The sequence below is a fragment of the Rhopalosiphum maidis genome, chromosome 4, assembly GCF_003676215.2.
Source record: "Rhopalosiphum maidis isolate BTI-1 chromosome 4, ASM367621v3, whole genome shotgun sequence".
NCBI classification, from domain to species: domain Eukaryota; kingdom Metazoa; phylum Arthropoda; class Insecta; order Hemiptera; family Aphididae; genus Rhopalosiphum; species Rhopalosiphum maidis.
The window spans coordinates 47,737,261-47,762,177 of NC_040880.1; the positions used below are offsets into that span (position 1 = coordinate 47,737,261).

The 24,917-nt window shown below is 26.7% G+C and overlaps 1 protein-coding gene across 1 annotated transcript; it reads right to left on the reverse strand.

Moving 5' to 3' along the window:
• Window positions 1-11,937: 11,937 nt before the first annotated feature.
• Window positions 11,938-21,463, reverse strand: LOC113556541 (pupal cuticle protein Edg-84A-like). The gene is made up of 6 exons (XM_026961557.2): window positions 21,328-21,463; window positions 20,806-20,925; window positions 19,988-20,225; window positions 13,719-13,768; window positions 12,958-13,080; window positions 11,938-12,317 (listed from the first exon to the last, which is right to left on the reverse strand). Exons 1-6 carry the CDS (start codon window positions 21,346-21,348, stop codon window positions 12,039-12,041), a joined length of 831 nt encoding a protein of 276 aa, XP_026817358.2. The 5' UTR covers window positions 21,349-21,463; the 3' UTR covers window positions 11,938-12,038.
• Between the last annotated feature and the right edge of the window lie 3,454 nt (window positions 21,464-24,917).

The window sequence follows — 24,917 nt, forward strand, 5'->3', positions numbered from 1 at the left end:
AAAACTGATGATAATAAGTTAATTTAAATAAATTTAAATCACCTACTCAATATTATTAATATTTATAATAAGTTATTTTCTTTTTACATCTATGTGAATAATAAGGCAAGTAACGCAGTGTATTAAATAACACTAGTTAAATATAAATATATTTAAATCATAGCTTTGTTTTCTAACTAAATGCATTGTGACTTTTATTTAAATTCTTATAAATGGAAATTATGTTTTATTATCGGTGGTATGATAATTTTTATCGCTTACAAAAAAAACCCTATAGTGTTAATTCTGTAAAATAATTTTTCTCAAAGATGACTTGTAACTGATTAATCTTTTACATTTATTATGCGTTTAAAGATGCTCAACTAAATATTGGGATTTACATACGCTAATATTGAGGTACTATCTATTTAATAGTTTTTAAATTTCTAAATTTTATTATTTACTTATTTAGGTGATAACTTATTTTATATCCTATCATATAATAATTAGTTTATTCATTTCTAAAATAAAGTTATTACTGTAGCTAATTATTTCTAAGGTAGGAACTACTACACATATGCTAAGTGTCTAAGTAGTAAGTACTAATACGTTTTAAATTGTTAATAACAATAACTAATAAGTGTTTAGCTAACACAATTTGGTATACATTCAAATAAAAAATGTTGTTTACCTAAAAGCTATCATCTATTTAGTATATTATTAACTATCTAGATATTCATATATTTTATGAAAATCGATTATTTATTGTCGATTAAATATATTAAAAGAAGATTGGGAACATTATTAAGTATAGTATATTAGTGTGTACTAGAATAGATGAATAACTGTTGTAGGTATGATATAATTTATTCATTATTGCAACACTATTTTTTAAATGAAAAAAAAATCAATTTTTTATCAAATATAGATAAACAGTGGTTGTTTTTTATTTTAAATCTTCATTCAGGGTCGTTACTGACATAAATACATACGTATTAACACATGGTATAGTATGGTACATAATGTTATAGTACACAATGTCACGCACGATTTTCAACGGGTACTGCATGGAATCGTTTTTAGCAATTGCACGTGGAAGTGTTATTAAAATGAAACATGATCGCACAATATTATATTATGAACTGCGTTTACGTCATTTACGAAATCAATAAATAAGTGCATAAGTACTATTGTAATATTATTTACCAACGACTGAATAGAGAACAATATTTGTTATTGTCATGTACTATCCGTGTCATAGGAAAAAGTATGACCTGCAGAAAGTTTGAAGAGCCTAGCGGATAATGTATATAAACTATAAAGAGCATGAAATAAAAAATGTGTATACCTACCAATAGATTAACAATAATATTTAAATTTCAACAAAAATAAAATAGAAGTGTTCATGGAACTCTTATTATTGGCTACATTTAAACGTAAACCAAATTTCGTCTTCAAATCACAACCATAAGTACATACGATACACAACTACATCAGTTATTAAGCCCGAAGAGATTTTACTAAACAAAACGTTCTTTGCTAAGCATATCATAAGAACGCCTATTGAATCATGTATTAAGTCATCTGGCTTGCTTAAAATGAGTTATGTATTCTAGATTCAGAATAAAAACAGATTGCGAAGTCTTTCAGCTGTTATAGTGTTATACATTTTGTTGGCATAGGGTACGGTACTAAAAATGTAATATTAGAAAACATTGACCACAAGTTGAACTAACATTTACCAAGGTCATATATTATATTTATAAACAGTATAGATGTTGAATTATTTTATAATATTTATTGGATTTATTCTAACTTTAGTGCGTTTGGTTAATGAAAGCTCGTAAAAAATTTTTAATCTCGGTTTAATTATTATAAATTTATTTATCTTTTTTTATCTTCTTTAATATAATTAACTGTTATTTAAGTAACACTTGTACCGTTATATTACTTAATATAGGTACCGTAAATGTATTAAATTTTTACTGCAATAGCCAATTGAACCAATGTGAACGTACATATTATTAATGCTTTTTAATATATATTCTCACAGAATTATATAAAGCATTCTAGCTACTTTTGCTTGATCATAATTTTCAGTTTTACGTTATAAATTTATTATAATATAATACATAGTAGGTAGGTAACAATATTTTATTATTTTAAAGTTATTCTATATTAATTTTATCGATATTAATAAAAATAATTTTGTATGCATATGTAAAATGTATATACATTTAAATTAATCAGGTATTGTGTTGTGTAATATGCATTTATAATGTAAATATTCTCGATATTTATTATTCCTCACAGGATAGATATCATTGTAATTTTTAACCAATGTTAAAATTAATTTAAATTATGTAAGAAATATAAGAACTAAATTTATCATCATCAATAATGTTAAAACATTTTAATCAACAAATGTGTTTTACGTACTAATATTAGTAATTAATAAACTATATTGGTATTTTAAACTTGCGGAGATCGCATAACAATTTAACCTAATCTTCCTAACTATTTGGGCTACACACAATTTTTTTTTCTTTATTTGTTAGATACAATCTGTACACGTACGGCACAATAAGTATATGAGATTAATAATAATTTGTATGCATATTAATTTACACAATTTTAATATATTTTTTTTTATTATAATCATAAACAAAAATATGTTAATATTTTATATTAATTATTATTTTATATATTTAATATATCAAAATAGATGATTTTGAAATTTATTTTATAGAATAAAATAATTTTGCTTAAAAAGTTTATAGGTCATCTACTTTTCGACGCTCAACTACACTAGAAATAATAAGCTATCAACTGAATATTATGGTTTTACACTCCTGTGTATTGTGTTTGAGCCCAAATTCATAAATATAATTTTTTTTATTGTAAATATTAATGAAAATGTTATACGTCTATAGAAGACATAAGAGTTTTTGTATATTTGGAGGTTTGAAAAATTAATTATAAATTATAATATTATTCTGTGTTATTATATAAACAAATTATCGACTTTACGTGTAAGTCCCGAACTTGTGAATAATGTAATCACGTGGGCTATTATTCGTAATTTCGGTTAAACAGTAATTATATTTTTTCTCGGCAGAAGTATATATTATTATAATATTATGCCAACAGACCGTGTAGTGTATAGTGTTGTTATAGTCAAGCTAAACGTTATTTCATACAACTCGTGCACCCGCCCGGATGACCCGATTGCAGTTGTATGGCTGCGGCGCGCGCGATGATTGCCAATACGGCAGAGGAGGACCTCAAGCAGCCAAAAGCGATTGTTCTATCTACTGCTGACTAGAGAAGATCACGCGGACCACATAATTTTATAACATATATAACATCACACACGTAATAAAATAGGTACGTTATCGAAAACCTACTAATTAATTCAGAAAAATGTGCATATTTTTAATTAATTACTCTATTTTTTTTTGCGTGGAGGATAAATACGAAGGACATGTATAGGTTGCAGAACCACACCACTACGGTACAGGCTGTACAGTAATAGTATAGTACAATTATAATATTGTGTGTTTATATTTAGGTAAATAATAACGATGTACTATATTTCGTCGTAACAATAATAATATGTGCGTTGCGCAAAATATAATTTCATTGGCGTGTAGTTTTATTGGCAACGGGGACTAGTGTCGTCGTCAGTAGTCTGTTAAGAAAAATGTTTTAAGTGGTGTGTTTTGGGTATTTCTATTCCTGGACAAGCCTATTTCCGAAGGACGCGCCCTAATTTTTTCCGGGACAAACTATAATTATAATTGATGATTTTTGGTATGACTCACCTTTTCTTAGTTTTTTCGTGTGTCGATCGTTATACGTGAAAATTTTGTGTTTCTGCTCTTATACATTTATTGTTACTTAATAATTTTGAATTCAATGTCTTGTATTCTGTAGCTGGTTTTTATATTTTACTATTACCTTGGTGAATAAAATAAACATCGTTGTCGATATTTAATTATTCTTCGTTATTCAGTAAGTTGTTTGTTTAACTACTATAGTGACTGCAATAACCTACCAGAATATGAAAAAAAACATGCATTTTTATTTTATAATATTATCTAAACAATTAAACTAATATTATCAACATTTTCAATGAACTAATCAAGCATTAAAGTTTAAAACTTCGACGGAATAAAATCCGTAGTCTTAAAAATGTATATTTGTACTAATATTTCAATTAAATATTTAAATATTTGATTCATTGAAAGTATAGTTCAAGTGTTTATCATACACATTATTTGTATAAATGTATTCACTGAATAAATTATAAAGTTCCCATATATTTACATGTTGAATTAAAATAAAATATTGGTGTTTACTGAATATATTATATTTTAATAGTATCTGTAATATAATGTATGTGAAGAATAGTTGCACTCTGATGAAACTGATTGCGTTGTTCAGAAAAAAACTAAGAAGGAACTCACGAGTCCACGCTTGACATTGAATTTCGAAATAATAACAATGACTAAATAAAAATTAATAATTTATTTTTTCTTATTCAATAATCGGTAAATGCATTTAATAATAATACAATGTTCTATTTGAAAAACCTTTGTATGTGAACTAATACTATAATCGTAGTATTTTAATATATGAGTTTATCATGATATGCGTTGGTATATTTAAATGTGCTTCGATTAAATTATTATCATCGTTATGTTATTTACATTGAGCATTGTTGGTAGCTAATTACATTTCGTTATTTTGTTTTTATTTCTACTCCAGAGATAATAATGTACATAATTTGTTATACTTGTTGGGAAATAAAATGTTTGATGTACTTAATTTTTATTTTAGAGCTTTTAAGTTTTGATACTTCCTGTTTACGTATTACTAATACCAATGTTAATACGTTTATATAATACGTCATAGATATACTATGATATAAACGTTGGTCTATTACTCATTTTCTACATTACAAACAATAAAATATTATTACTTTATAAAATAAATACAGGTTTAACAAACTAACTACTGTACACTACCCTCAGTATGCTCAGATGCGATGTCTTCACTTTTCGTTCCGTTTGACAGACGCCTAAATAGTAAAATGGCATTACGCGTGAGTATCCCGTGTACTAAATGCATATAATATATACGGAGTGATCTATTTCACGTAAGGCACTTATTATTTTAGAAAACACTAACGTTTTTGAAAATATTTCTAATACATAGTTTTGGGTCATAACAAAACATTTTTGGATAAAAATTATAATTTTTTTATCGTTATCATTGTTTATGTTTTTATTACTCTCTGAATGACAATATACATTTTTAAATTTATTGTCCGAAGCAGAATATTATTCCCGGAGTATTTCGATGAATAAAAATCAAATTTTTGACAATTAGATAGATTATTTGTAAAATGTGTTCAAAGTTTACATAATAAGAAGAATATAGTGGACCAATATTTTGCGGTTTTACACCACGCACCACCTATATCAAATCTTTAAATATTTATCTTCATATATTACTAATTTAAAATTTTATTTTCATACATCAGAGTACTTTAAAAAATATTTTGCTTTAAAATAAGGAATTCAAATTTTATGTTGTCATAAAAATAGTAAAAATTTAAAAATTATAACGATAAAAATGATTAAAAAATATAATTTTATAGATAAATGTTGTCCTTTAATCAATTAAGATTATCTATATAATTAATAGCGTTAATGATTATTGAAACAATGAGTATCGTACGTTATATAGATCACACGGTATATATAGGTACCTACGTTCAACGAATTAAAAAAAAAAAAAAATCACAAAACAGAATGATGCACAATGGTCATTGGCTGCCACGGACGTTAAACGAAACACAAACAAAAACGCCAGCTAACGTCCATAAGTGAAAGTGAAAAACGTTGCAAAATCATGACCGTTCAGTAGGTGTGCATAACATCGAGTAATAAGTGTAATATGTACCTAATAAATACGATGTATGAATATGCCTAATGTATATATGTACAGTAGTGTGAAAAAGAATAATTTCCAGGATATACAATCGAGGATAGGTTTAGCCTATATCATCATGCGTAATATATTTTATGAAGAAGTTGTATTGTCATCGTTGATCGTTTACGAGTAAAAAAACTTGGGTTGATCATAAATTATTTCAAACTTCAATAGGTAACAAATGAATACGTGTAGCAAAAGTGTAGCTCAATTGTATTTGAGAATCAAGTATGAATTGATCGATGATTATTATTTGTTAGATACCTACCATCAATCATCCAGACGATTAAAATTTGAAAATTAATAGATTAAAAAAAACACATTGGTTTGAGTTTTGAGTATATAATTATAGGCGGAGCCAAGAAGTGTGTAGGGTATGCGGTGGCACCCCTTAAACAAAAACTTTCTTTAAATATAATGCTTTTAGATTCTGAGCGGAGCGAGTTATTATGTATAATAACTATAATATATAATACAGATAACCTGACAATTTGTTATGTTTTTAATAATTTTATTTTGTAACATGTTATTAAATGCAATACATAGTATAGTATATTATAACAATATTTTTTTTAGGTAGGGGAAGGGGTTATGATTTTCAGAAATATTTACCTCCTGAATATGAAGGCTACATCCGCTTATGTATTTAATAATTATAATGGTTAATTATTATTTATTAATGAGTGTACGACTTATTAGTGTAATTACCTACATTGGTGAGAAATGTATTAATATTCACTAAAAATTTAAGTTGAATAATAAACATTATATTTATTTTATGAAGCTAGTGAGACGTGTTGCTAGTTTGCTACCTCGTGTATTATTATTATTATGTATTATGTTGTATTCTAAGTCTGGTAAACAAAGGGTTAATTTCGCAGAGGAAGGATTGCCGTGAAAATTTTGGAATGGGTCTTGTAAAATTCATATGAATTTCTTGCTAATTAGGTAGTTATATAATATTTTTATGGGTTTTATATGGAGGGAGAGGATTTTCGAAACTTATGTTCTAAATAATATTGTTGTAACATATTTTTTACCACGTGTGGATTGTAAAACTAACGATTTCATGCGGAAATTATGAATAATTACGTATTAGTATTATCCCAAATATTTTTTTGTTGAAACAATTTTATTGTGATTTAGACTTATTTTGTTTAAATAGGTAATCAATAGAAATAATAGTATTGTGCTGATAATATTTATATAATTTGATTTAATTTATAATAAAAAAAAAAGTAGAACTATATGTGTGTTACTATACATTTTAATATTAGTAGATACTAAAACTAAATACTAATCTACAATAATTACATAAAATCTCAGTAGTTTAAATCTCGGAACAAATATTATATAATGTTTACATTTAAGTGTAAAGAAAATTTAACTATGGTTAATTTTTCTTTTAATTATGAGAATTTGATAAATCAAGCTTGATGTATAATTCTACTTATATACAGTACAATTAAAATAAAACATGTAGGTAGGTGCTTACCATTTTGAAAATTTGATTTTATATTAGTATATAATATGATATCCATTTCATCAGTAGCACACTTTTTTAGACAGATAGATATGTGTTGTCGATAAATTGCACTAACTCTAACCTTGAATTCGTCACGAATTGTTGGACTTACATACAATTTTCCTATCTATATAGCGTCTCTTAAAGTGAAAACAATATTTACCTTCTAAAATGTTCGATCTTATTACTATAATAATAATTGATAAGATAGCAAAAGTGCAAATATTGTTGAACAAATTATGTCTAAACAAAAAAGTATAGAATAAAAATATAAATACATTAAAGAAAGAAAAAGAAAAAATAATAGTTCATAAAATCATAATTGGTTATTTATTTATTTTCAATATGTATTTATTTTTCAAATTGAAACTATATTATGAAACATGTAACTGATGCAACATGAAAGCTTAATTTTATAATTTTGAATATTTTATCTTCATACATATAAAGCTAGAAAATAAAAATAATAATATGATACTATAAACATGTATCATAGCAATTAATGAAATACCACATTAAAATATCATACAATTAATCTTTTGTTATATGAAATAATAATAATTGACGAATTTCGTGGGTACTCCAGCTTACATATATTAATTTGTTGTGATTATGTCATATTATATTTTCAATGTAATGATTTGTGAACCAATACATGCGTGTGAGGGTCTGCACGGGACATTTTAAGTCAGTAGAGCATATAGACGACCTAATTTACTGTGTCTACATGTTACATTATGTACATTGTATAACGCATATTTTTCAACTCCGTGTTCATGACAGAAAATCGAATTTCGTTGGTAGATTAAATTTAAACTTCTAAGTATCTAATGATTTTATCAATTCTTCAGTTATTCTCAAAAGAAAATCACACATTTTAATGAAATGTATATAAATTACTAACGAAAAAATCATTAAAAAATGTTGTTAAATGTAATACTGTTTTTAAATAAAATATTTTTATTATACATACATTATACAACCTTATTTAGCTTGTAAATATCTTAAAATAAAAATTAAATTTAAGTATAGACAGTTTAAATAAAGTTTAATATAGGTAGGTTTGTATTTTTATATTTTTTAATTAAACTCTTCTTACACCATCTTAATGTGCGGACTACAGACTGCAGTCTTGGTTAGGAGTGTTTGGACGGTACCGGGCTACAGTTCTAGGGCATAGCAAAAAAACCTAACTTAAACGAAATTCAAGAATGTACTATTCCAGAATAGTGCATTTTGAATAAAATCTAACGCATCGTCATTTATGTATAAAATCAAACACTTAATAACAATGTTGTAATGGAAACTATAGATGCACACATCTTCTATTTGCACTTTTATAGATGACTTCAAAATAATCCTAATCCCCTCATAAATATTTTTTCGATTTTTAAATTGAAAGGAAATCCTTGACGTCGACTAAAAAGAAAGGAGAGTTTTGATTTTTCGGCTTTTGCTAATATAATTTTAGGAATAAACTTTAAAATGATAATATATATATATAATAATAATTAACACGTTTAACGATATAAAAAGTGAACAATCAAGTTAAAGGTCACTAATTATGGCTCCATACAAATCCTTCAACTCTTTAGACTTCAGCATATACTATAAACTCAATGGAGTATTTAATAAGGATTCGGATAAAGTCGGCAAATCCACAAGAGAGGCCTCGTATAAAATGTATCAACAATATACCCCAGTTTTATAAAAGCGCTTGCTTCACTCGCAATAAATAATAATTAATAACCAATCAATGTTAATTTTATTGTAACAAAATAAATCTTCTTAGTAAATAAAACAAATTACACAATTTTTACAAATAAAACAAAATTAATAATAGGTAGGTATATAAAATAAAATTATAAAATTATGATTGAGAACCTCTGCGAACTTTAGCCTTGGAAACATGTTGATAAGATCGTTCATATCAAGGAGTTATATTGCTTCACACTCCACAGAAAGCTAAATTTATTGTAAAAACGGTATCCGATAAATCATAATTTTGAGTAGTAAATACTTAAAATATAAAACTATATTTTTTTTTTATTATAAAATAACACTTTATAACATAATCAATGATAATACTATAATGTAATATTATCTGTATGGACGCTATGATAAACAATACATATTTAATATCACAGTGCCGTTGATTAAGTAATGAAAATATTGTTTTTATGCTTACAAAATTGTGGTTTTAATTTTTCATACGTCTTGTGAGTCTTGTCGTGACGTTGATATGGAGTCAAATAATTAAAATAACAGATAATCGCGAACTTACAAATGACTTTATAGTATAGTAAACTTACTGGTGATGGTTATTTTAGTTTCCGCAAAAACAAAGTTCTTGGTATTGGTGTATTTTTATTTTTATTGTGTGGGAAAACCTAAAATGGTATATCAATAGGTACAAATAGTAATAAGTTGTAATAAATAGATACATAATATTATATAACTTTACAAGAAAAGTGAGAACCTCGTGCAACGAAATTGATTATAATAAAAATAAAAATCCTACATTCGTACATAGAGATTAGTACGCAGTAGCATCGATTAAAATAAATTATAAATAATATTATTTGTGATCAATGGTCATTGGTATAGTGGGTAGAACGTTTTCTTTAGATTTACATAAAAAATATTTATTTAATCATTTGACTTTTTTACTTTGTTTAATCATAACATTTTCTACTTTTGATTTTTTTAAGTTTTTATTTATACGCTAAAATTATTTTATTATTAAAACAATGGTAAATTATATTCCACTTTGCAATATAATTTTTTTTTTTTGGATAAAATTTAAAAATTCAACTATATAATTAAGGTGGGACTTAGTATACAATTTAGAGCAGGCCCCGTCAGCATTTGCCGACTAAACTATCGTTAAATCCGTTACTATATAAATTTATAGTATGCGTTTCGTTATATATAGAATATTTACGTTTATTTCGAATATATATAAAAAAAAATAACATCACAAAAACTAACAATTTTAAAACGGCAGAAAATATTATTATGTCAATAAATTTTTATTAATATAACAGTCATTAATGTACGACGATACCGTATATATATATATATTATTACCTACTGAATAAGCTCTATTTTATGTTTCTAGTTGTCTAATAAAAGAAAATAATACATATTAATGTTTAGGTATATATCATTATCATGTGAAGTTTTAAGCTCTTGTCATTGAACCACGCATAAATCGTGTTCACTCCTATCAGCATTTTGTTTTATTTTTAATCAAATAGTTTATCTGTAAAGGGCGATTTTAATGGCTAAGGATAAATTCTATTCATATGACTAACACAAGTGCTAGGCATTAATGCTGAAAACGCTAAGATTTACAACGTACAATATAATATATCATGTTATCCTTATGAAGTATTATAATCATGTATTCAGTGGATCCTAGTGTTTTCACATAAAGCAAACATTAAAAAATTACGGAGACCCATCGTGTTTGTGAATTATTATTATATTTTTAAATGCAACTCAACAGAGTAAAACCTATTTAAAAAATAATTTATGATGAAATATTTAATTAAAAACAATAGAAAAAGTGTAAATAGAATTACAGTTATTTAAGATTTTACTATTTATTATTATAAACTTAGAAAATATTTATAAAATAACAAATATATTATTAACTATAGATAATAAAATAATATGCGACTGGTATTTCAGTTAAATTTTTTTTTTGAAAATAAAACTAAAAAATATGAGTTTACTTATATCTTATTATACATAGATGGTATTTATTCTTTTTGAGAAGAAAATATTAATATAATATATTATTTCTTGATAAAATACAAAAATTGTTTTTTCCATACTGCACATAATATTTTGTCCGTTTATATAAATTACTACGTCGTAAAATCGAGCCCACGCGTTTACATCAAGGATGGGTATAGTAATACTATACGAGTAGGTATACACATAATATATTATAAAACGAGAAAATAATAAATATATGGTGTGCCTACTTATTCATCGTGGAAAGAAATTATAAATTTGAATAACAGAATGTTTGGAAGAAACTATAACTATTATAAGAACCGGAAGTGCATTGAAATCAAGTAAAGGATCTTGACATCTTGTACACATATTATTATAAATATAATAGCGCCTATAGCCACCTAGTGAGTGCTCTAGTTGAGCACTTCTGCGCGATACAATAAATACGTTACTTGGAAAACGTTAATAAGCATGTGTTTGAGATAAGTATGATTCATATAATGTAAAATACGAGAGTTTCATGTTTTGCACTATTGATACGTAGTAGCCCCTTTCGCACATCTGCAGGCTCTAAAGTCTGAATACTAATTTATTATTTTTGAAGATTTAACACAAGGAATATAATACCATGTTTGCGATTTCGGAGTAGAAAATTAATTGAAAACAATTTTATAACAGTAACAATTTAATTTTAATATTATAAAATACTAGTTAACGATAACAACAAATTTCGATTAGGGCTTAGATGACGGGTGAGTCCCGTTACGCAATCTTGCACGCAGATCGCTCAAAACTGTTGACGTCCGCCACGACGGTGATGGCGGTGATGGTGATGACCATGGTGGTGATGGACTTGGGGGTGATGAGCGTGGTTTTCGTAGTGGACGTGCGCGTTGAACCCGTTGTGCTTATCAGCCGTATACGTCACTTTTCGGATACGACCGTCGGGTTCGACCAGGCTATAGCCGCCGTGCACTACGTCCCCGTCCCGTTCCTCCCACTGGTGTTTGTCGTCCTTCGTGTGTGGGTCTTTGACGCCGTACTTGAACGTGTACTTGGGCGGAGACTACAGAAACGACGAGATTTCCATTAGTAATGCACATATTTTTCTATTTAAGCGAGCGAGGTGTCGAATTGGTGTGGTGAAAAAAATTTGTATAGTCGTAAGTTGACCGAAGTACCCCCTTAAACAGTGAGCGGCTTTCAACGACTCACCTCTCTGGAAAATTCTAAGTACACCGCTGCAAAAGGTTTGATTTATGGACAAAATGATTTTTGAGAGATTTTAATGTTTTATACCGTTGTCTATTCTTGTATACAATCATATTTATATGCACGTACGTCGAAAACTTTTGTGTTTAATGCAATGAATTCCTGTTTTAAATGTACACAGATTCTCTACGATTTAGTGTTTTACTTTGGACCGGAGTCTGAGCCCTGAGGTACCAGAGTGTATTGACCCGATAAAACTTAAACTATAAATAATGACGTGATTAAGTAATAATAAGTGTCATGTTAATATGTTATAAATCGATCATCGGTCGAATTAAAACCTAGAGATAATAATATATTATGTATACTTTTCCGATAATATTATTATTTTAAATGCTATCAGATTACTATGTAACTGCTATAATAATATCGTCTTTTGAGAACACAAACAATAACCCGCGTTAATTGTATGTATTACTCGATGTTATACGTACGTAATAGTCGTGTCCGTGGTGTTGGGTGTGATGGAATATCGGGTGGTAATAAGCGTACGATGTGGCATCGTGGTGTACGGCCGTCGTCAATGTCATCAGCGCGCTCAGGGCGATCACAGCAATCTAGAAAATTGCCGGCAAATCAGACATTTTACGATTGAAATTCGCACGCTTTCGCGGAGGAGATGACGTGTATCGTACATTTCTCGTGCATATCGTTTGTTTTGATTACCGTCCATAATGATATATTATAATATGACGATATTTTTCGTAAGTATATACGATGTTAAAACTTGGAGAAATTTCAATAGAAAATATATTTACTCCTTAGCACAGTCAACTGAATTCACACGAGCCCGTTAAACAATAATAAGACATCCTATGAGATTGATTATTGATTAAAATTATGTTGATGCGATTTTGACTAAAATATTTTAGTAAAATACTTCACGTGATACGTTACACACGAATACATTAATTACAAAATTATTCTAAGTTTTGCTTAAAAATAATCTATTCTTTTGCCAAATATTTATGAAAACGGCAACAACAAAAATGTTTTACTTTTCAATAGGTACTAAATATGTTCGTATAATTTGATACTGATACTATATTAAAATCAATAAGAACTATGAAACCGTTGTTAAAAATGAATACATCGATAGAAATAATAATATGGCTGTGATGTTGAAAATGTCAACTATATTGACATAATCGTTATTATATTATGTGTATTTATAATAAGTATTTTATTTACTTACCTGTAACATATAAGCCATCGATAATGAGTTCTTGATGTTCTTATACCAAACTGATTGAGAGATATTGATTGAAATAACTATTGTTGTTTATTCATCAAACACACAAAAACAACTGATACTACTTCGCTGAAATAATTAGTATTTATAGTTTATGATTTTATGCAAGTATGTAACGGCCAACACCACCCAAGAGTTAAATATGTCGAAATATCTGATTACCCGATTCATGTTTTATAGGGCCGTAATTTTGTATTGGTTCTGCGGTGGGTGCATTTACGGTTCATCAGTTAACTCAAATAAAAAATGGATTATAATTAGGAACACATTTTAGTAAGGCCGTTAGTGGTTACTTATTGAGTATTTAACATTTGGGTATGAGTGGTAAAAACGATTGTGTTTACATATTAAGCAATATTAACATATTATAATGTAAACAAATTAGATAGGAAAAAATTACAGACACGAAAAAGAAAAGAAAATGTGATAATAATTGCTGATAACAATATTTGAAATATTAATAATATTAAAAGATAATAAAATAAAATGTAGTAATCATATATTAATCAACAGCAATATTGTATTTTTAGTTTAATTTATAACATGTGACGTATTCCCGTTTTGTGCTGATACCTAATGCTTGTCAGTTTTAGATTTTCCATTTCCATAATATGATAAAACAATTATTTATTAAATTCATAGAATAAAAAAAAATGTCGATAATATTATAAACCATGATTTATAGATTTGTACCAAACCATTAAAAGTAAAATTCTTATTTTTATAAAACAAGTAACAATTACATGTACCTATAGTGTTTTTAATAATAATAATGATTGTTTGACGTTTGTAATCTATTTGGTTATTCCATGTATTCATTGTATTCTTTTAGAGTCTAACTTCAGTGATCTGATCCAGAATAGAAGTTTTGATGAACTATTATGAAAACTTGACCTTAATTCAAATTTAAAATTTCAGATTTATTGTAACAGAGAATTGAGAGAATCAATAATTTCAATAGAACGACTAAATATAAGGTAAGGTAAATTATTTTAACTTTTTATTTAACATTTATTAGAAAAATACAATCTTTAAAATGTATTATTAAGGGTATGCGTAGGTTAGTTAGTTATTCAAATTGTAGACTTGGAATAATAGATTAAAGTGATTACCTAGTATTTAGCAGTAATATTTTTGACGTAATATATAAATCAAGCATAATAAAAATATTATGGCTTTAGAAAGATTTTACATAGTGGGAACAAGTAATTTAAAGTTTAGATTAAGTTTGGAATGCTATAATTAAAGGGGGTAAAAAGACTTACAATTGGAGTTTACAATACGCATTTTTTTTTTAAATATATTCCATCGTGGCTAAATGATTAGATAATGGAAATCAAATTATTTTCCAGAAAAAATGGATAAATTATACCTAGTTTAAGGCTAATGTAATACTATTGATTATAATATAATTATTGTTATAATAAATTTTTAATTATTTATTTTAATTTTTAGATGTGTAACTAAAATAATTTTAAATTCGGAATCGAATTTTGGACAAGTAGGTTATGAGTTATAATTTATAGGTATTTAAAGTTTAGGTAGCGGAGTATTAGACCAATATTTTGTAGGGAACCTGTATTTCTCCATTCCACTCACCTAAACTTAAAATTCTTATAAAGTTATAACTCTTAAGATACTCATCTAAAAGTTAGGTATTTTTATAAATCAAAATACTTCCAAAAATATTCTGCTTCATAATATGAATTTAAAAAAGTAAAAACTATAATAACGATAAAATAAATAAAATACATTTTTTTTTTTAATATTATTTAATCTCGACTGGAAAGTATTTAAAAAATAATATTTTCAAAAATATTAATATATTTTTAAATAATAAGTGTTGTTTAATTAAAGAATCACCTTGTGTAGTATATAAGAGACGAAATCGCACTTTGTGCGATACTAGCTTGGATAGGAGATAAGTTTGAAAGTTCAGAACCTATATCCTAGAAACAAAATCGTATGTATTATTTTTTATTATGAAAATATAATTAGAAATTTCTAATCATAATATGTATATACAGTGGATTCCGCTTAATGTGGGCATCAGTTAATATGGGCAAAATGGTCTGGTCCCAATATAAATGTATATTAACAAGGTTAAAAAAAGCCGCGTAATATAGGCACTTGATTCGGTTTATGTGGGCAATTTTTATTTTATCATAATGTTAAAATATACACATATGTATTTAAAAACGACTAATTTAATCGGGTTTCGTCATATCTATGGGATTGTGTTTATCGAAAATAATAAAAAGCACCTAGGTACCATTTAAACCTTAAAACCCTTTTCTGCAGTTTGTACCAGAAAGTCGCACAAATTAGTTTTTTGTAGTTTCTATTGTTGAAAATAAAGTAACAACATCACGGCCAGCTACTTACATCTACCTAGCAGTAAAACTGTGAACTTCAGATGAAAAATAAACGACTGAAAATATTATTGTTGTGCAAAGTGAAAAACTACCCACTTTATGTTACAACAATAACAATTTGATACTATAATGATACTACCGATCTTTGGTAAAAAACAATCTATCTTGTACTTTTTTTTGTCAAAAATATTTTAAAAATAAGTACAGATTTTTAAGTATAATACTTATTGAAATATTCAAATATATCATAACCTAATTATGTGCCAAAAATTAATCCTTAATCAACTTTTAAGGGTAGTTTCACTTGAATATTTTTTAAATATTTTTCCCATCCTCCTGGGGTTTTTTACAACAAGTACATTTTTATCAGAAAAATAAAAATTCATGCAGAAAGGGATTTTGTTGACTTTTTCTGATATTATAATTTTTTTTTTTTTTACCAATTTCGGTTTTTATGGGCAACCGCTTAATGTGGGCAAACAAGGATGGTCCCAACGTATCCACTGTATATATATATATAGTATAGGTATTTGGTACACTAGCTGTTTTCACTTACTCCACAAGTTCATAGTCTATAGTGCTTTTACCGATTTCTATGACCAATAAATTACAATATATATACATATATGACTATATTATTATTATCATTATTAAGGCGGGATATTAATTCGTATATATTGTTATTATACAATAATATCTAACGCGACAGTAATGGCGCGAAGCTAAGTAAAAAAAAAATAGTGGAGTAGCCACTAACGTATAATAACAGGAGTTTGAGTTTTACCATTGAAAAACCGTCCTAATTTATGTCAATCCTTCGTCAACCTCTACAGGGCAAACGGCTGAACATACAAAAGTCGTACAAGGTATCAATCGATCATTATATTATCCACGCCACTACCATTATCGCTCCTCGCAAATTTACCTATCAAACGAAAATGGACCTGTGGCCACACACATTGGTAATTTTTATAATCACACATTCATACAATCATATACGAGATAGAACTATAAATATAAACAAAAATAAATAACTGATACCTATTAATGGGTATTAAAGTCACTAGTCCAGGCGTTACTAACCCGCGGTAGTATTCCAACCGACCCATGGCCATTTTATAAAAATTAGAAATTTTTAGGGGTAAAAAAAAATAAAAATTATAATTTATAAAAAAAATTATTTTAATAGGCTTTTAAGAATTACACAATTTTTAACAATTTTTAATTTAATATAAAAAATGCATAGGATTAATATATAATATACTCATATATCTATTGTACATTTGATCGAAATGGACAAAAAAAAAAAAACCGTGAAGTATTACGGCCCGCAGTATAAATATAAATGTTAAATGTGGCCTGCAAATTTAAAAAGGTTGGGCGCGCCTGCACTAGTCAATGTGCTATTCGTTCTGTAGCTATTATACTTATTTATTTATTTATATCATAAATTATAAAGGTACTATTAGAGCCGCAATCGTGACGAGAATAATTAAAATAGACGTAATATTTAAAAACTGTATATTTACAAAAATTCGTTAATTTATTATAATATAATTATGCATGTGCATAATTTGCTATTATATCTCGATCGAATATCTTCGGATCATATTTCATTCAAAAGTGCGATGGATGCAGACTCAAAATAGGTGTTGTGTGTAAAGTGAGGATAAAAAAAAAAGATGCAAAGTGGAAAATTAAGTGTACAATGTCATTGATTATTAATACTTTTATACTATTTATTATCAATGATAATATATATATCAGATTGTATAGAATTACTACAATATTAATTAATATGAATTATACTTGTCACTCGTAATGATCGGTGCAGGTTGTCGTCTCAGATCTAGTTATAGTTGTAGGACATCCTAGGACATCCGACATAACCAATATAAATTATAAAAATATTGTTTTTATGTTCTATTTTGATTTAACTATTTAAGTGTTTATTTATTTGACTATTTTGATTTACCAATTATGTGACTAGACTTTTTGACTATAAATCTTTTATAAGACCGTTTAAAATGTAAAAATATTAGTATATTCTTTGTTTAATTATCTATGTATGTAATTTTGTACAGAACTCAAACGTATATAACCCTCCAAAACAAGCTTTATGCTTAAAAGAGAGTAGCCAACATATACCTTGAATATTTTTATTTGTATTGTAAAATTTTATTGTCTTGCTAAATAAATTATTATTATTATTTGTTACATATTTATATAATAAATCATACATCTTGGGGCCTAAAAGTGTTAACGATGACTGTCAAGTACTCGGTATCGTAAAGATAACTGATAAATGTAAGACTATATTTATCTTGATACATGCAATATAATAACTAATAGTAATAACTAATAACTTAAGTATTATAGATGCAACTATATTAAGTGTATACAGTAGATGTTATGACTGTTATGTATACAATTGGGTACATTGGAACTATCAAACTATATACTGTTTTATTGATAAATATATAGTATACTCAATACATATAAATACTATATTATTTGTATAACTTAAGACAATATTCGAATAAATTGTTCTTTAAGTATAGATACTAAGAATATTACATACAACCATAGCGCCGGATAACGCGATAGCCCTTTGATGAGCTTTTATTGTATACCTAAGGCAAGCATAATTTCTTTTAATTTTACGGCATCATTCTCATATTATTAAATTAAATAAAAATGTTAGCATTAGACACTATTTAGTATTTATACTTGGAATTTCATTTCAATATCCCATTTATAAATTATTATCTTTTTAAAGTGATTTAGAAAATCTTAATATCTTATTTTATTTTAAATGCTATTAAAAATGTTCTATAAAAGTATAAATATTATTATGAAACTCGAGCATCATTTTGAATTGTTAATTATTATAATAATATTGCAATATTTAATTATTTTTAATTACATATTTATAAATAGGTAATTATACGTACGCAACACTGGTTTGTGACACAGTGATTGAAACTAAAAAAAATGTACTCTCACTCTGCTTCTATATTGATAGGCACATAGCGATATAGCTAATTTAAACCAAACCATTGACTATTGTCTAATTATAATTTATTTTCATATCAAGATTTTCAAAATTAATGGTGTACAATCAGATATATATCGTACCTTATGTATTCGTTTTAGGATTTACTTAAATATTTCAAACATATTTAATGTGGACAAGAACGCATTGTGATCAATGAATTGAATTTTCGTACGTACATTTTACATTCTAGGAGTTCTTTTAAATTTTTCGAGTACCCGTAATTTCAAAGTTATATAGGCAATATATAATCGTCTACGTATAAAAGAATTAAAGAAGACTAGGTAGCTATTTAAATACGTACATATAATACATTTATAAGCTCAGAAATGGAATATTGTTCAATTCGCTAAGGTAGATATATAATGTAATATATATAGTAACTGTGTATTGTAATAAATCAGTTTGTAAAATTGGATTATTATATTTTACTCTATACTTACTGCAGCAGTAATTTAGTACCTATTTAGCACTTGCCAATAGGTATATATTATTGGATTCGTATGTACGGTGATTTAAACCGTTTAGTATTGTGTACTCCGGAAAAAACATTAATTTAAATTACGTAACACCATTGATTCAGTAACAAAAATAATCTTTAATGATATAAACAAATCTTTGACACAAAATAAAATAAAAATCAATAATATAAAAACAATTGCAGTAATATACGATTACAATGCATATACCATATTATTATTATTGTAATTATTATTATATTATGATTAATCCCGCAATGTCTAGCTATAGATATTTTTATGTTTTATCGTTCGAATAAAATCATTCCTCTTCGTGGTGTCCGTAGTGTTGCGGGTGGTGGGCGTGGTGGACATGGTGGACGTGCGCGTTGAATCCGTTGTGCTTGTCCGCCGTGTAAGTCACCTTGCGGACTCGACCATCTGGTTCCACCACGCTGTACTCACCGTGCACCACGTCACCTTCGCGGTGCTCCGACTGGTGTTTGTGGTCGCCGGTGTGCGGGTCTTTGACACCGTACTTGTACGAATAATGAGGCGGTGCCTGCAAGTGCATATAAAGTTCGTATAATTATTTTTCGTTGAAAATCGAAATCATATTATAGATTGCGATGACGGCGATTTAAGATTAAGAGGACGGGATTCCTGAGTTTAGTGTATTTGTCTTACAAACGCAGATAAATAATATGAACAATTTGTGGTCAAAAGTATCCATTTTGTGTTATTATTAAGTTGAACAATAAATTACATAATAAGTTTAACTGTTATAAAATTTAAAAGTAATAATATTATCTTCAATTATTGGGTTTTTTTAAATATAGTAATTTTAAGCAAGTTACGAGTATATTGAAATTAATATTTTACATATACTTATACATAATAGTTGTTTTTAAACTAAAATATGAAATATTCAGGAGAAAACATAAATAATAAATTATTTCCTTTTAAATTTGATCAACATCAATTTAATATAACGTTAAAATCAAAAAACACACAATGAATTCTGTTGAACGCAAAAATGCCATGTTATACACTTATAAGATAACATGTCGTCTTAGAAGTAATATATTTTTTATTGAACGCCACCCACAATATTAAGGATATATTAACAGTAATGCTCTTACGTAATGGTCGTGTCCGTCGTGATGAGTGTTTTCGAATTTTGGATGGTAAAACGCGTAAGATGTAGCGTCATGTTCAGCAAAAGTAATGGCAACTAAAGTGGTCAATACAAGTACAGCGATCTGCAATTTAAATACATTTAATTTAAAATGTATACAATATTACAATATAAATATCAGACATTTGTTAGTGTTTAATAATAATACAATTTGCTTTATCAATATCTATTTAATTTGTATTATTTATTGTAAGTATATTGACTATTTATAAGTAATTTAATACATATATATGCAATATACATTTTTAAATATACGAGTATACTTTTACTAAAAATGTTTTATATAAATAAAAAAAATATTAAACTAATAGGTATACATTTAAATGCGTAGATTAATAAGCCACTAGTTAACCGTACAACATAAACAAGAACTATTGTCTATCTATAGACTAAAATACATAATAATATAATTACTATAATACCTAATATGTATATTCAATATAAATATTGTAGGTAGTATACTTACTTGTAACATAATCTTCACCATCTTGTTTTTACGATGTTTACAATACTTTTATAGTTGATTCCTGAACGATACACGATGAATAGTGTACAATAATAGTAAGTTGAGAATACTTAGAACGATCGATGTGAACTGATGAATACTCACCACCGTAGTCAAGTATTTATACTAAAATTCAAACCATTTGACATGATGAAATAATATAACTAGTGAACGAGTAGGTATCCAAATTGTTCCATAAGCTAGTTTAATGTGTTTTGCTAATCTCTGCGGTGAGTAAATTTCCGCTTCAACAAATTTGGTTAGACAAAAATGTTTTATGAGTAAACATTGTTAATTATTTTTAATATTATCGTCGGTGGCGCTAAGGCGTAAGAGGTCAGCCGCGGTTATTAACTACACCAACATACCACAGTGTTGGTAATTTACGCATTGCGTCTGCTTAAATTTTTGTGATATTCCGTTTTATCTATCAGTATATGTAGGACATATATTTTACGGTCTCTGAAGGTCCACGAGACCAAAACCATTCAGACGCGTCCTACAGTCGTATAATTTGGTCATCCGATTCGGAGTCCTGAGACGGTTTCTGAGTCTCTGTAACAGCTTTAAATCCAGTTATTACATGGTATTGTCAACAGTGGTTTCGAATATTCTCGACATTTAAATTTGTAAATTGTTTGTGATTTTTTGTTAGCTATTAATTACATTTGTCATATAAATGTACTTTATTTTTACTAACCTAATAAATAATAATAATACAGAAGCAAATATATTATGCAATATTTAATACTAATAATTGTTATAAGTAGGTATATATTGTTGATATTTTATAATGAATGAACTGAAATAAAATCTCCTAAATGAAAAAAGCGCGTAAACTTTACCTGTCAAACATTTCATCAAAAACTAAATCAACAAAAAATAACAGTTCTCAGTTTGTAACTGAAAATCGTTTCATTTAATTAGTAATAAATGACAACGATAACGAAATGCAAACATACACTACAGATGAAGAAAATGAAAAGCCGCAAACACCGATACCAATTTTTATCAAGACCATAATTAAACATTTCTTATTATTTACTGATGACATAAAATCAATTATTGAACCTGATACTGATTTCTCGTATAAATATCTGAATTCTTCACTTACCAAATCAAAAAAGAAAAACCATATCGGGTGATAATTAGGAATCTACATTCAACTACATCAATTGAATATTTAAAAGACGAATTAGAACATGAAAGATTTTTAACTAGAACTATCACGCTCTGTACAGGCTAACTAAAACAAAGATCCCTCTATGGCTCTATGTTTTGTTGACTTAGAACCTAATAAAAATAATAAAGAAATCTTCTCGCTAAAATCGTTATGTTATACCAAGATTAGAGTTTAAGAACCGAAAATCAATAAATAAAATTCCTCAATGTATAAACGGTTTAGGATTATGGACACACGTGGTATTATTGCCATCACGGACATAATGTCATCACGGAAACAACCATACAGCAAACTATCGTGGATGTACGGCCATTAAAAATCTACAACAACTAAGAAAACAATAGCCTCATCAACAAAAATACACCTCAAACTCAAAAAAAATTAAACATTGTATCCGGCAACATTTTTAATAGTACCTCTGAAATTGATTTAGAAAATATCAAACGTTCATACTCATCCGTTACTCAAAACCCCATACCTAATGTTTCCGAAAATCCTCAAAATCAAATGACCTTTTGTCACAGTTAACTTCATTCTTAACTGATTTTAAAAATTTAAAAATTTCTCTTATATCACTATTCATTACTAACTACAGTCATTAATAATTAACAAAGTTCTATTGAGCAATGTCAACTAATCACAATCTAGAATATTCAAATTCAGAGGTGCTACTAATGATTAATTTCCTCAAAAAAGTACTATTTATAAATATTTACTTATTGTACTTACTTGAGAATAGATTGTAAATAAGCTATTTTAAATTTTTAAATAAATAAAAAAAAAAGAAAGTATATTGTATATGTTTATTTTCAGTTATTATTGAATTTGTTTTTTATCTAATCAATAATCGATGTAATCAATTAAGTACCATACAAATTTAAAGACTATAATATTTTCTATTTCATATTGAAGATAGTAATCTGTTTTTTTATACTTATTTCGATTTGAGATTAAGCAGTTTAAAAAAAATTAAGATAATATCATTATTATACATATATAATATTATTTATAGTTAAATATAATACATTGTAATAATTATACATTTTATATACCTAATAAATACACGACTTATACTACTTATATAATATATACAAAAATTAATTTGTACTCTTCCAGAAGAAAAATGTATTTATTTGAACTTCAAATGCTTATAAAAAAGTATACTTTTGTATCTTAAATATTTTTAAAAACAAATTATGAAGAAACTTGAATTAATTTTTGAAATTGTTTGACCAAGCAATTTAATTTTTGTCGAAAACATTATGATATTTAATTATTATAAATTATAATAATGTATATTTATACATTTATTAATTTTTATCAACTTCTGAGTCAATATTACCTTACTATAAGTCTGTAGAATAGTGAATAAATTAAATGGTATACATAACATTTAAATACGAATCGGCATTCACGTAAGAATTCCCGTTTTTTTATTATTATTTTTTTTTTTTTTTATGACCAACTTGTCTACCAGAAACTACTTTTAAAGTTGAAAATCAAGGATTTTTAGTACTCCAAAAGGCAAAAGGTAATAACAAAAAAAAAAATTTTAAAAAGAACACTCATCTTATTAAAAATAATACATTCTTCGGTACTCTCAGAATCTAAAAGTAACGTACGATTCTTACATTATTACTTTTATAATATAAGTAGTTATGGTAGGTAATTAAATGGATTGTACTATGACAAGTTCCATTATAATTTAAAGTAAACTGTTTAAAATGTTTAAGCTATGTTCCATACATTGATGTTGCTCTATTGCCTATACATAACGCCGCATAGCAATAAATTGTATTGTCAAAAAGAATTCGAAATAGCATTCTAGTCATTCACAGTAATAGTAACTATAATCACACTGTCCTACATTGATATCAACCAATTATTACTTAACAAAATTTAACCACATGTATCATACATTTATAAATGTATTTTTTTATTGAAATATTAAATATGTCCCGAAATAAGTGGGTGATAGCAGATAACAAAAATATTCAACGTATCCTAGTCACTATAATATATAAATAAGTTATTTGTTAAGCAATCATATAGGTTTATTTTAAATTTTCGATTTAAAGAATAAAATTGAAAAACATTAATTTCAAAATATTTTTAAATTATTATTTTATATTATCTGGCATTTATTATTCAATGATAAATTTCAATTAAATTGCATGCAATAAGTAAGTATTATTTAGTGTATGATATTATAATGTGTTTAATGAAACTCAATTTACTTCTTACCTCTTGAGTAGAGGCTTCTAAAATACTAAATACGGAAGGCGAATAATATTTCTTTCAATAACTTTATCTATATGACATACTAATCATGTAAAACAAACATTAGATTAACAAAACATTTAACTAA

Excerpts from the sequence above, each read along its gene's own strand:
- LOC113556541 (XM_026961557.2), bottom strand. The coding sequence starts at position 21,348 with ATGGTGAAGATTATGTTACAA. Across the intron at positions 13,769-19,987 it reads CGGACACCACGAAGAGGAAT|TTTGGTATAAGAACATCAAG; the intron begins GATTTTATTCGA and ends TCTCTCAATCAG. Across the intron at positions 13,081-13,718 it reads CGATGGCTTATATGTTACAG|ATTGCTGTGATCGCCCTGAG; the intron begins GTAAGTAAATAA and ends GCAATTTTCTAG.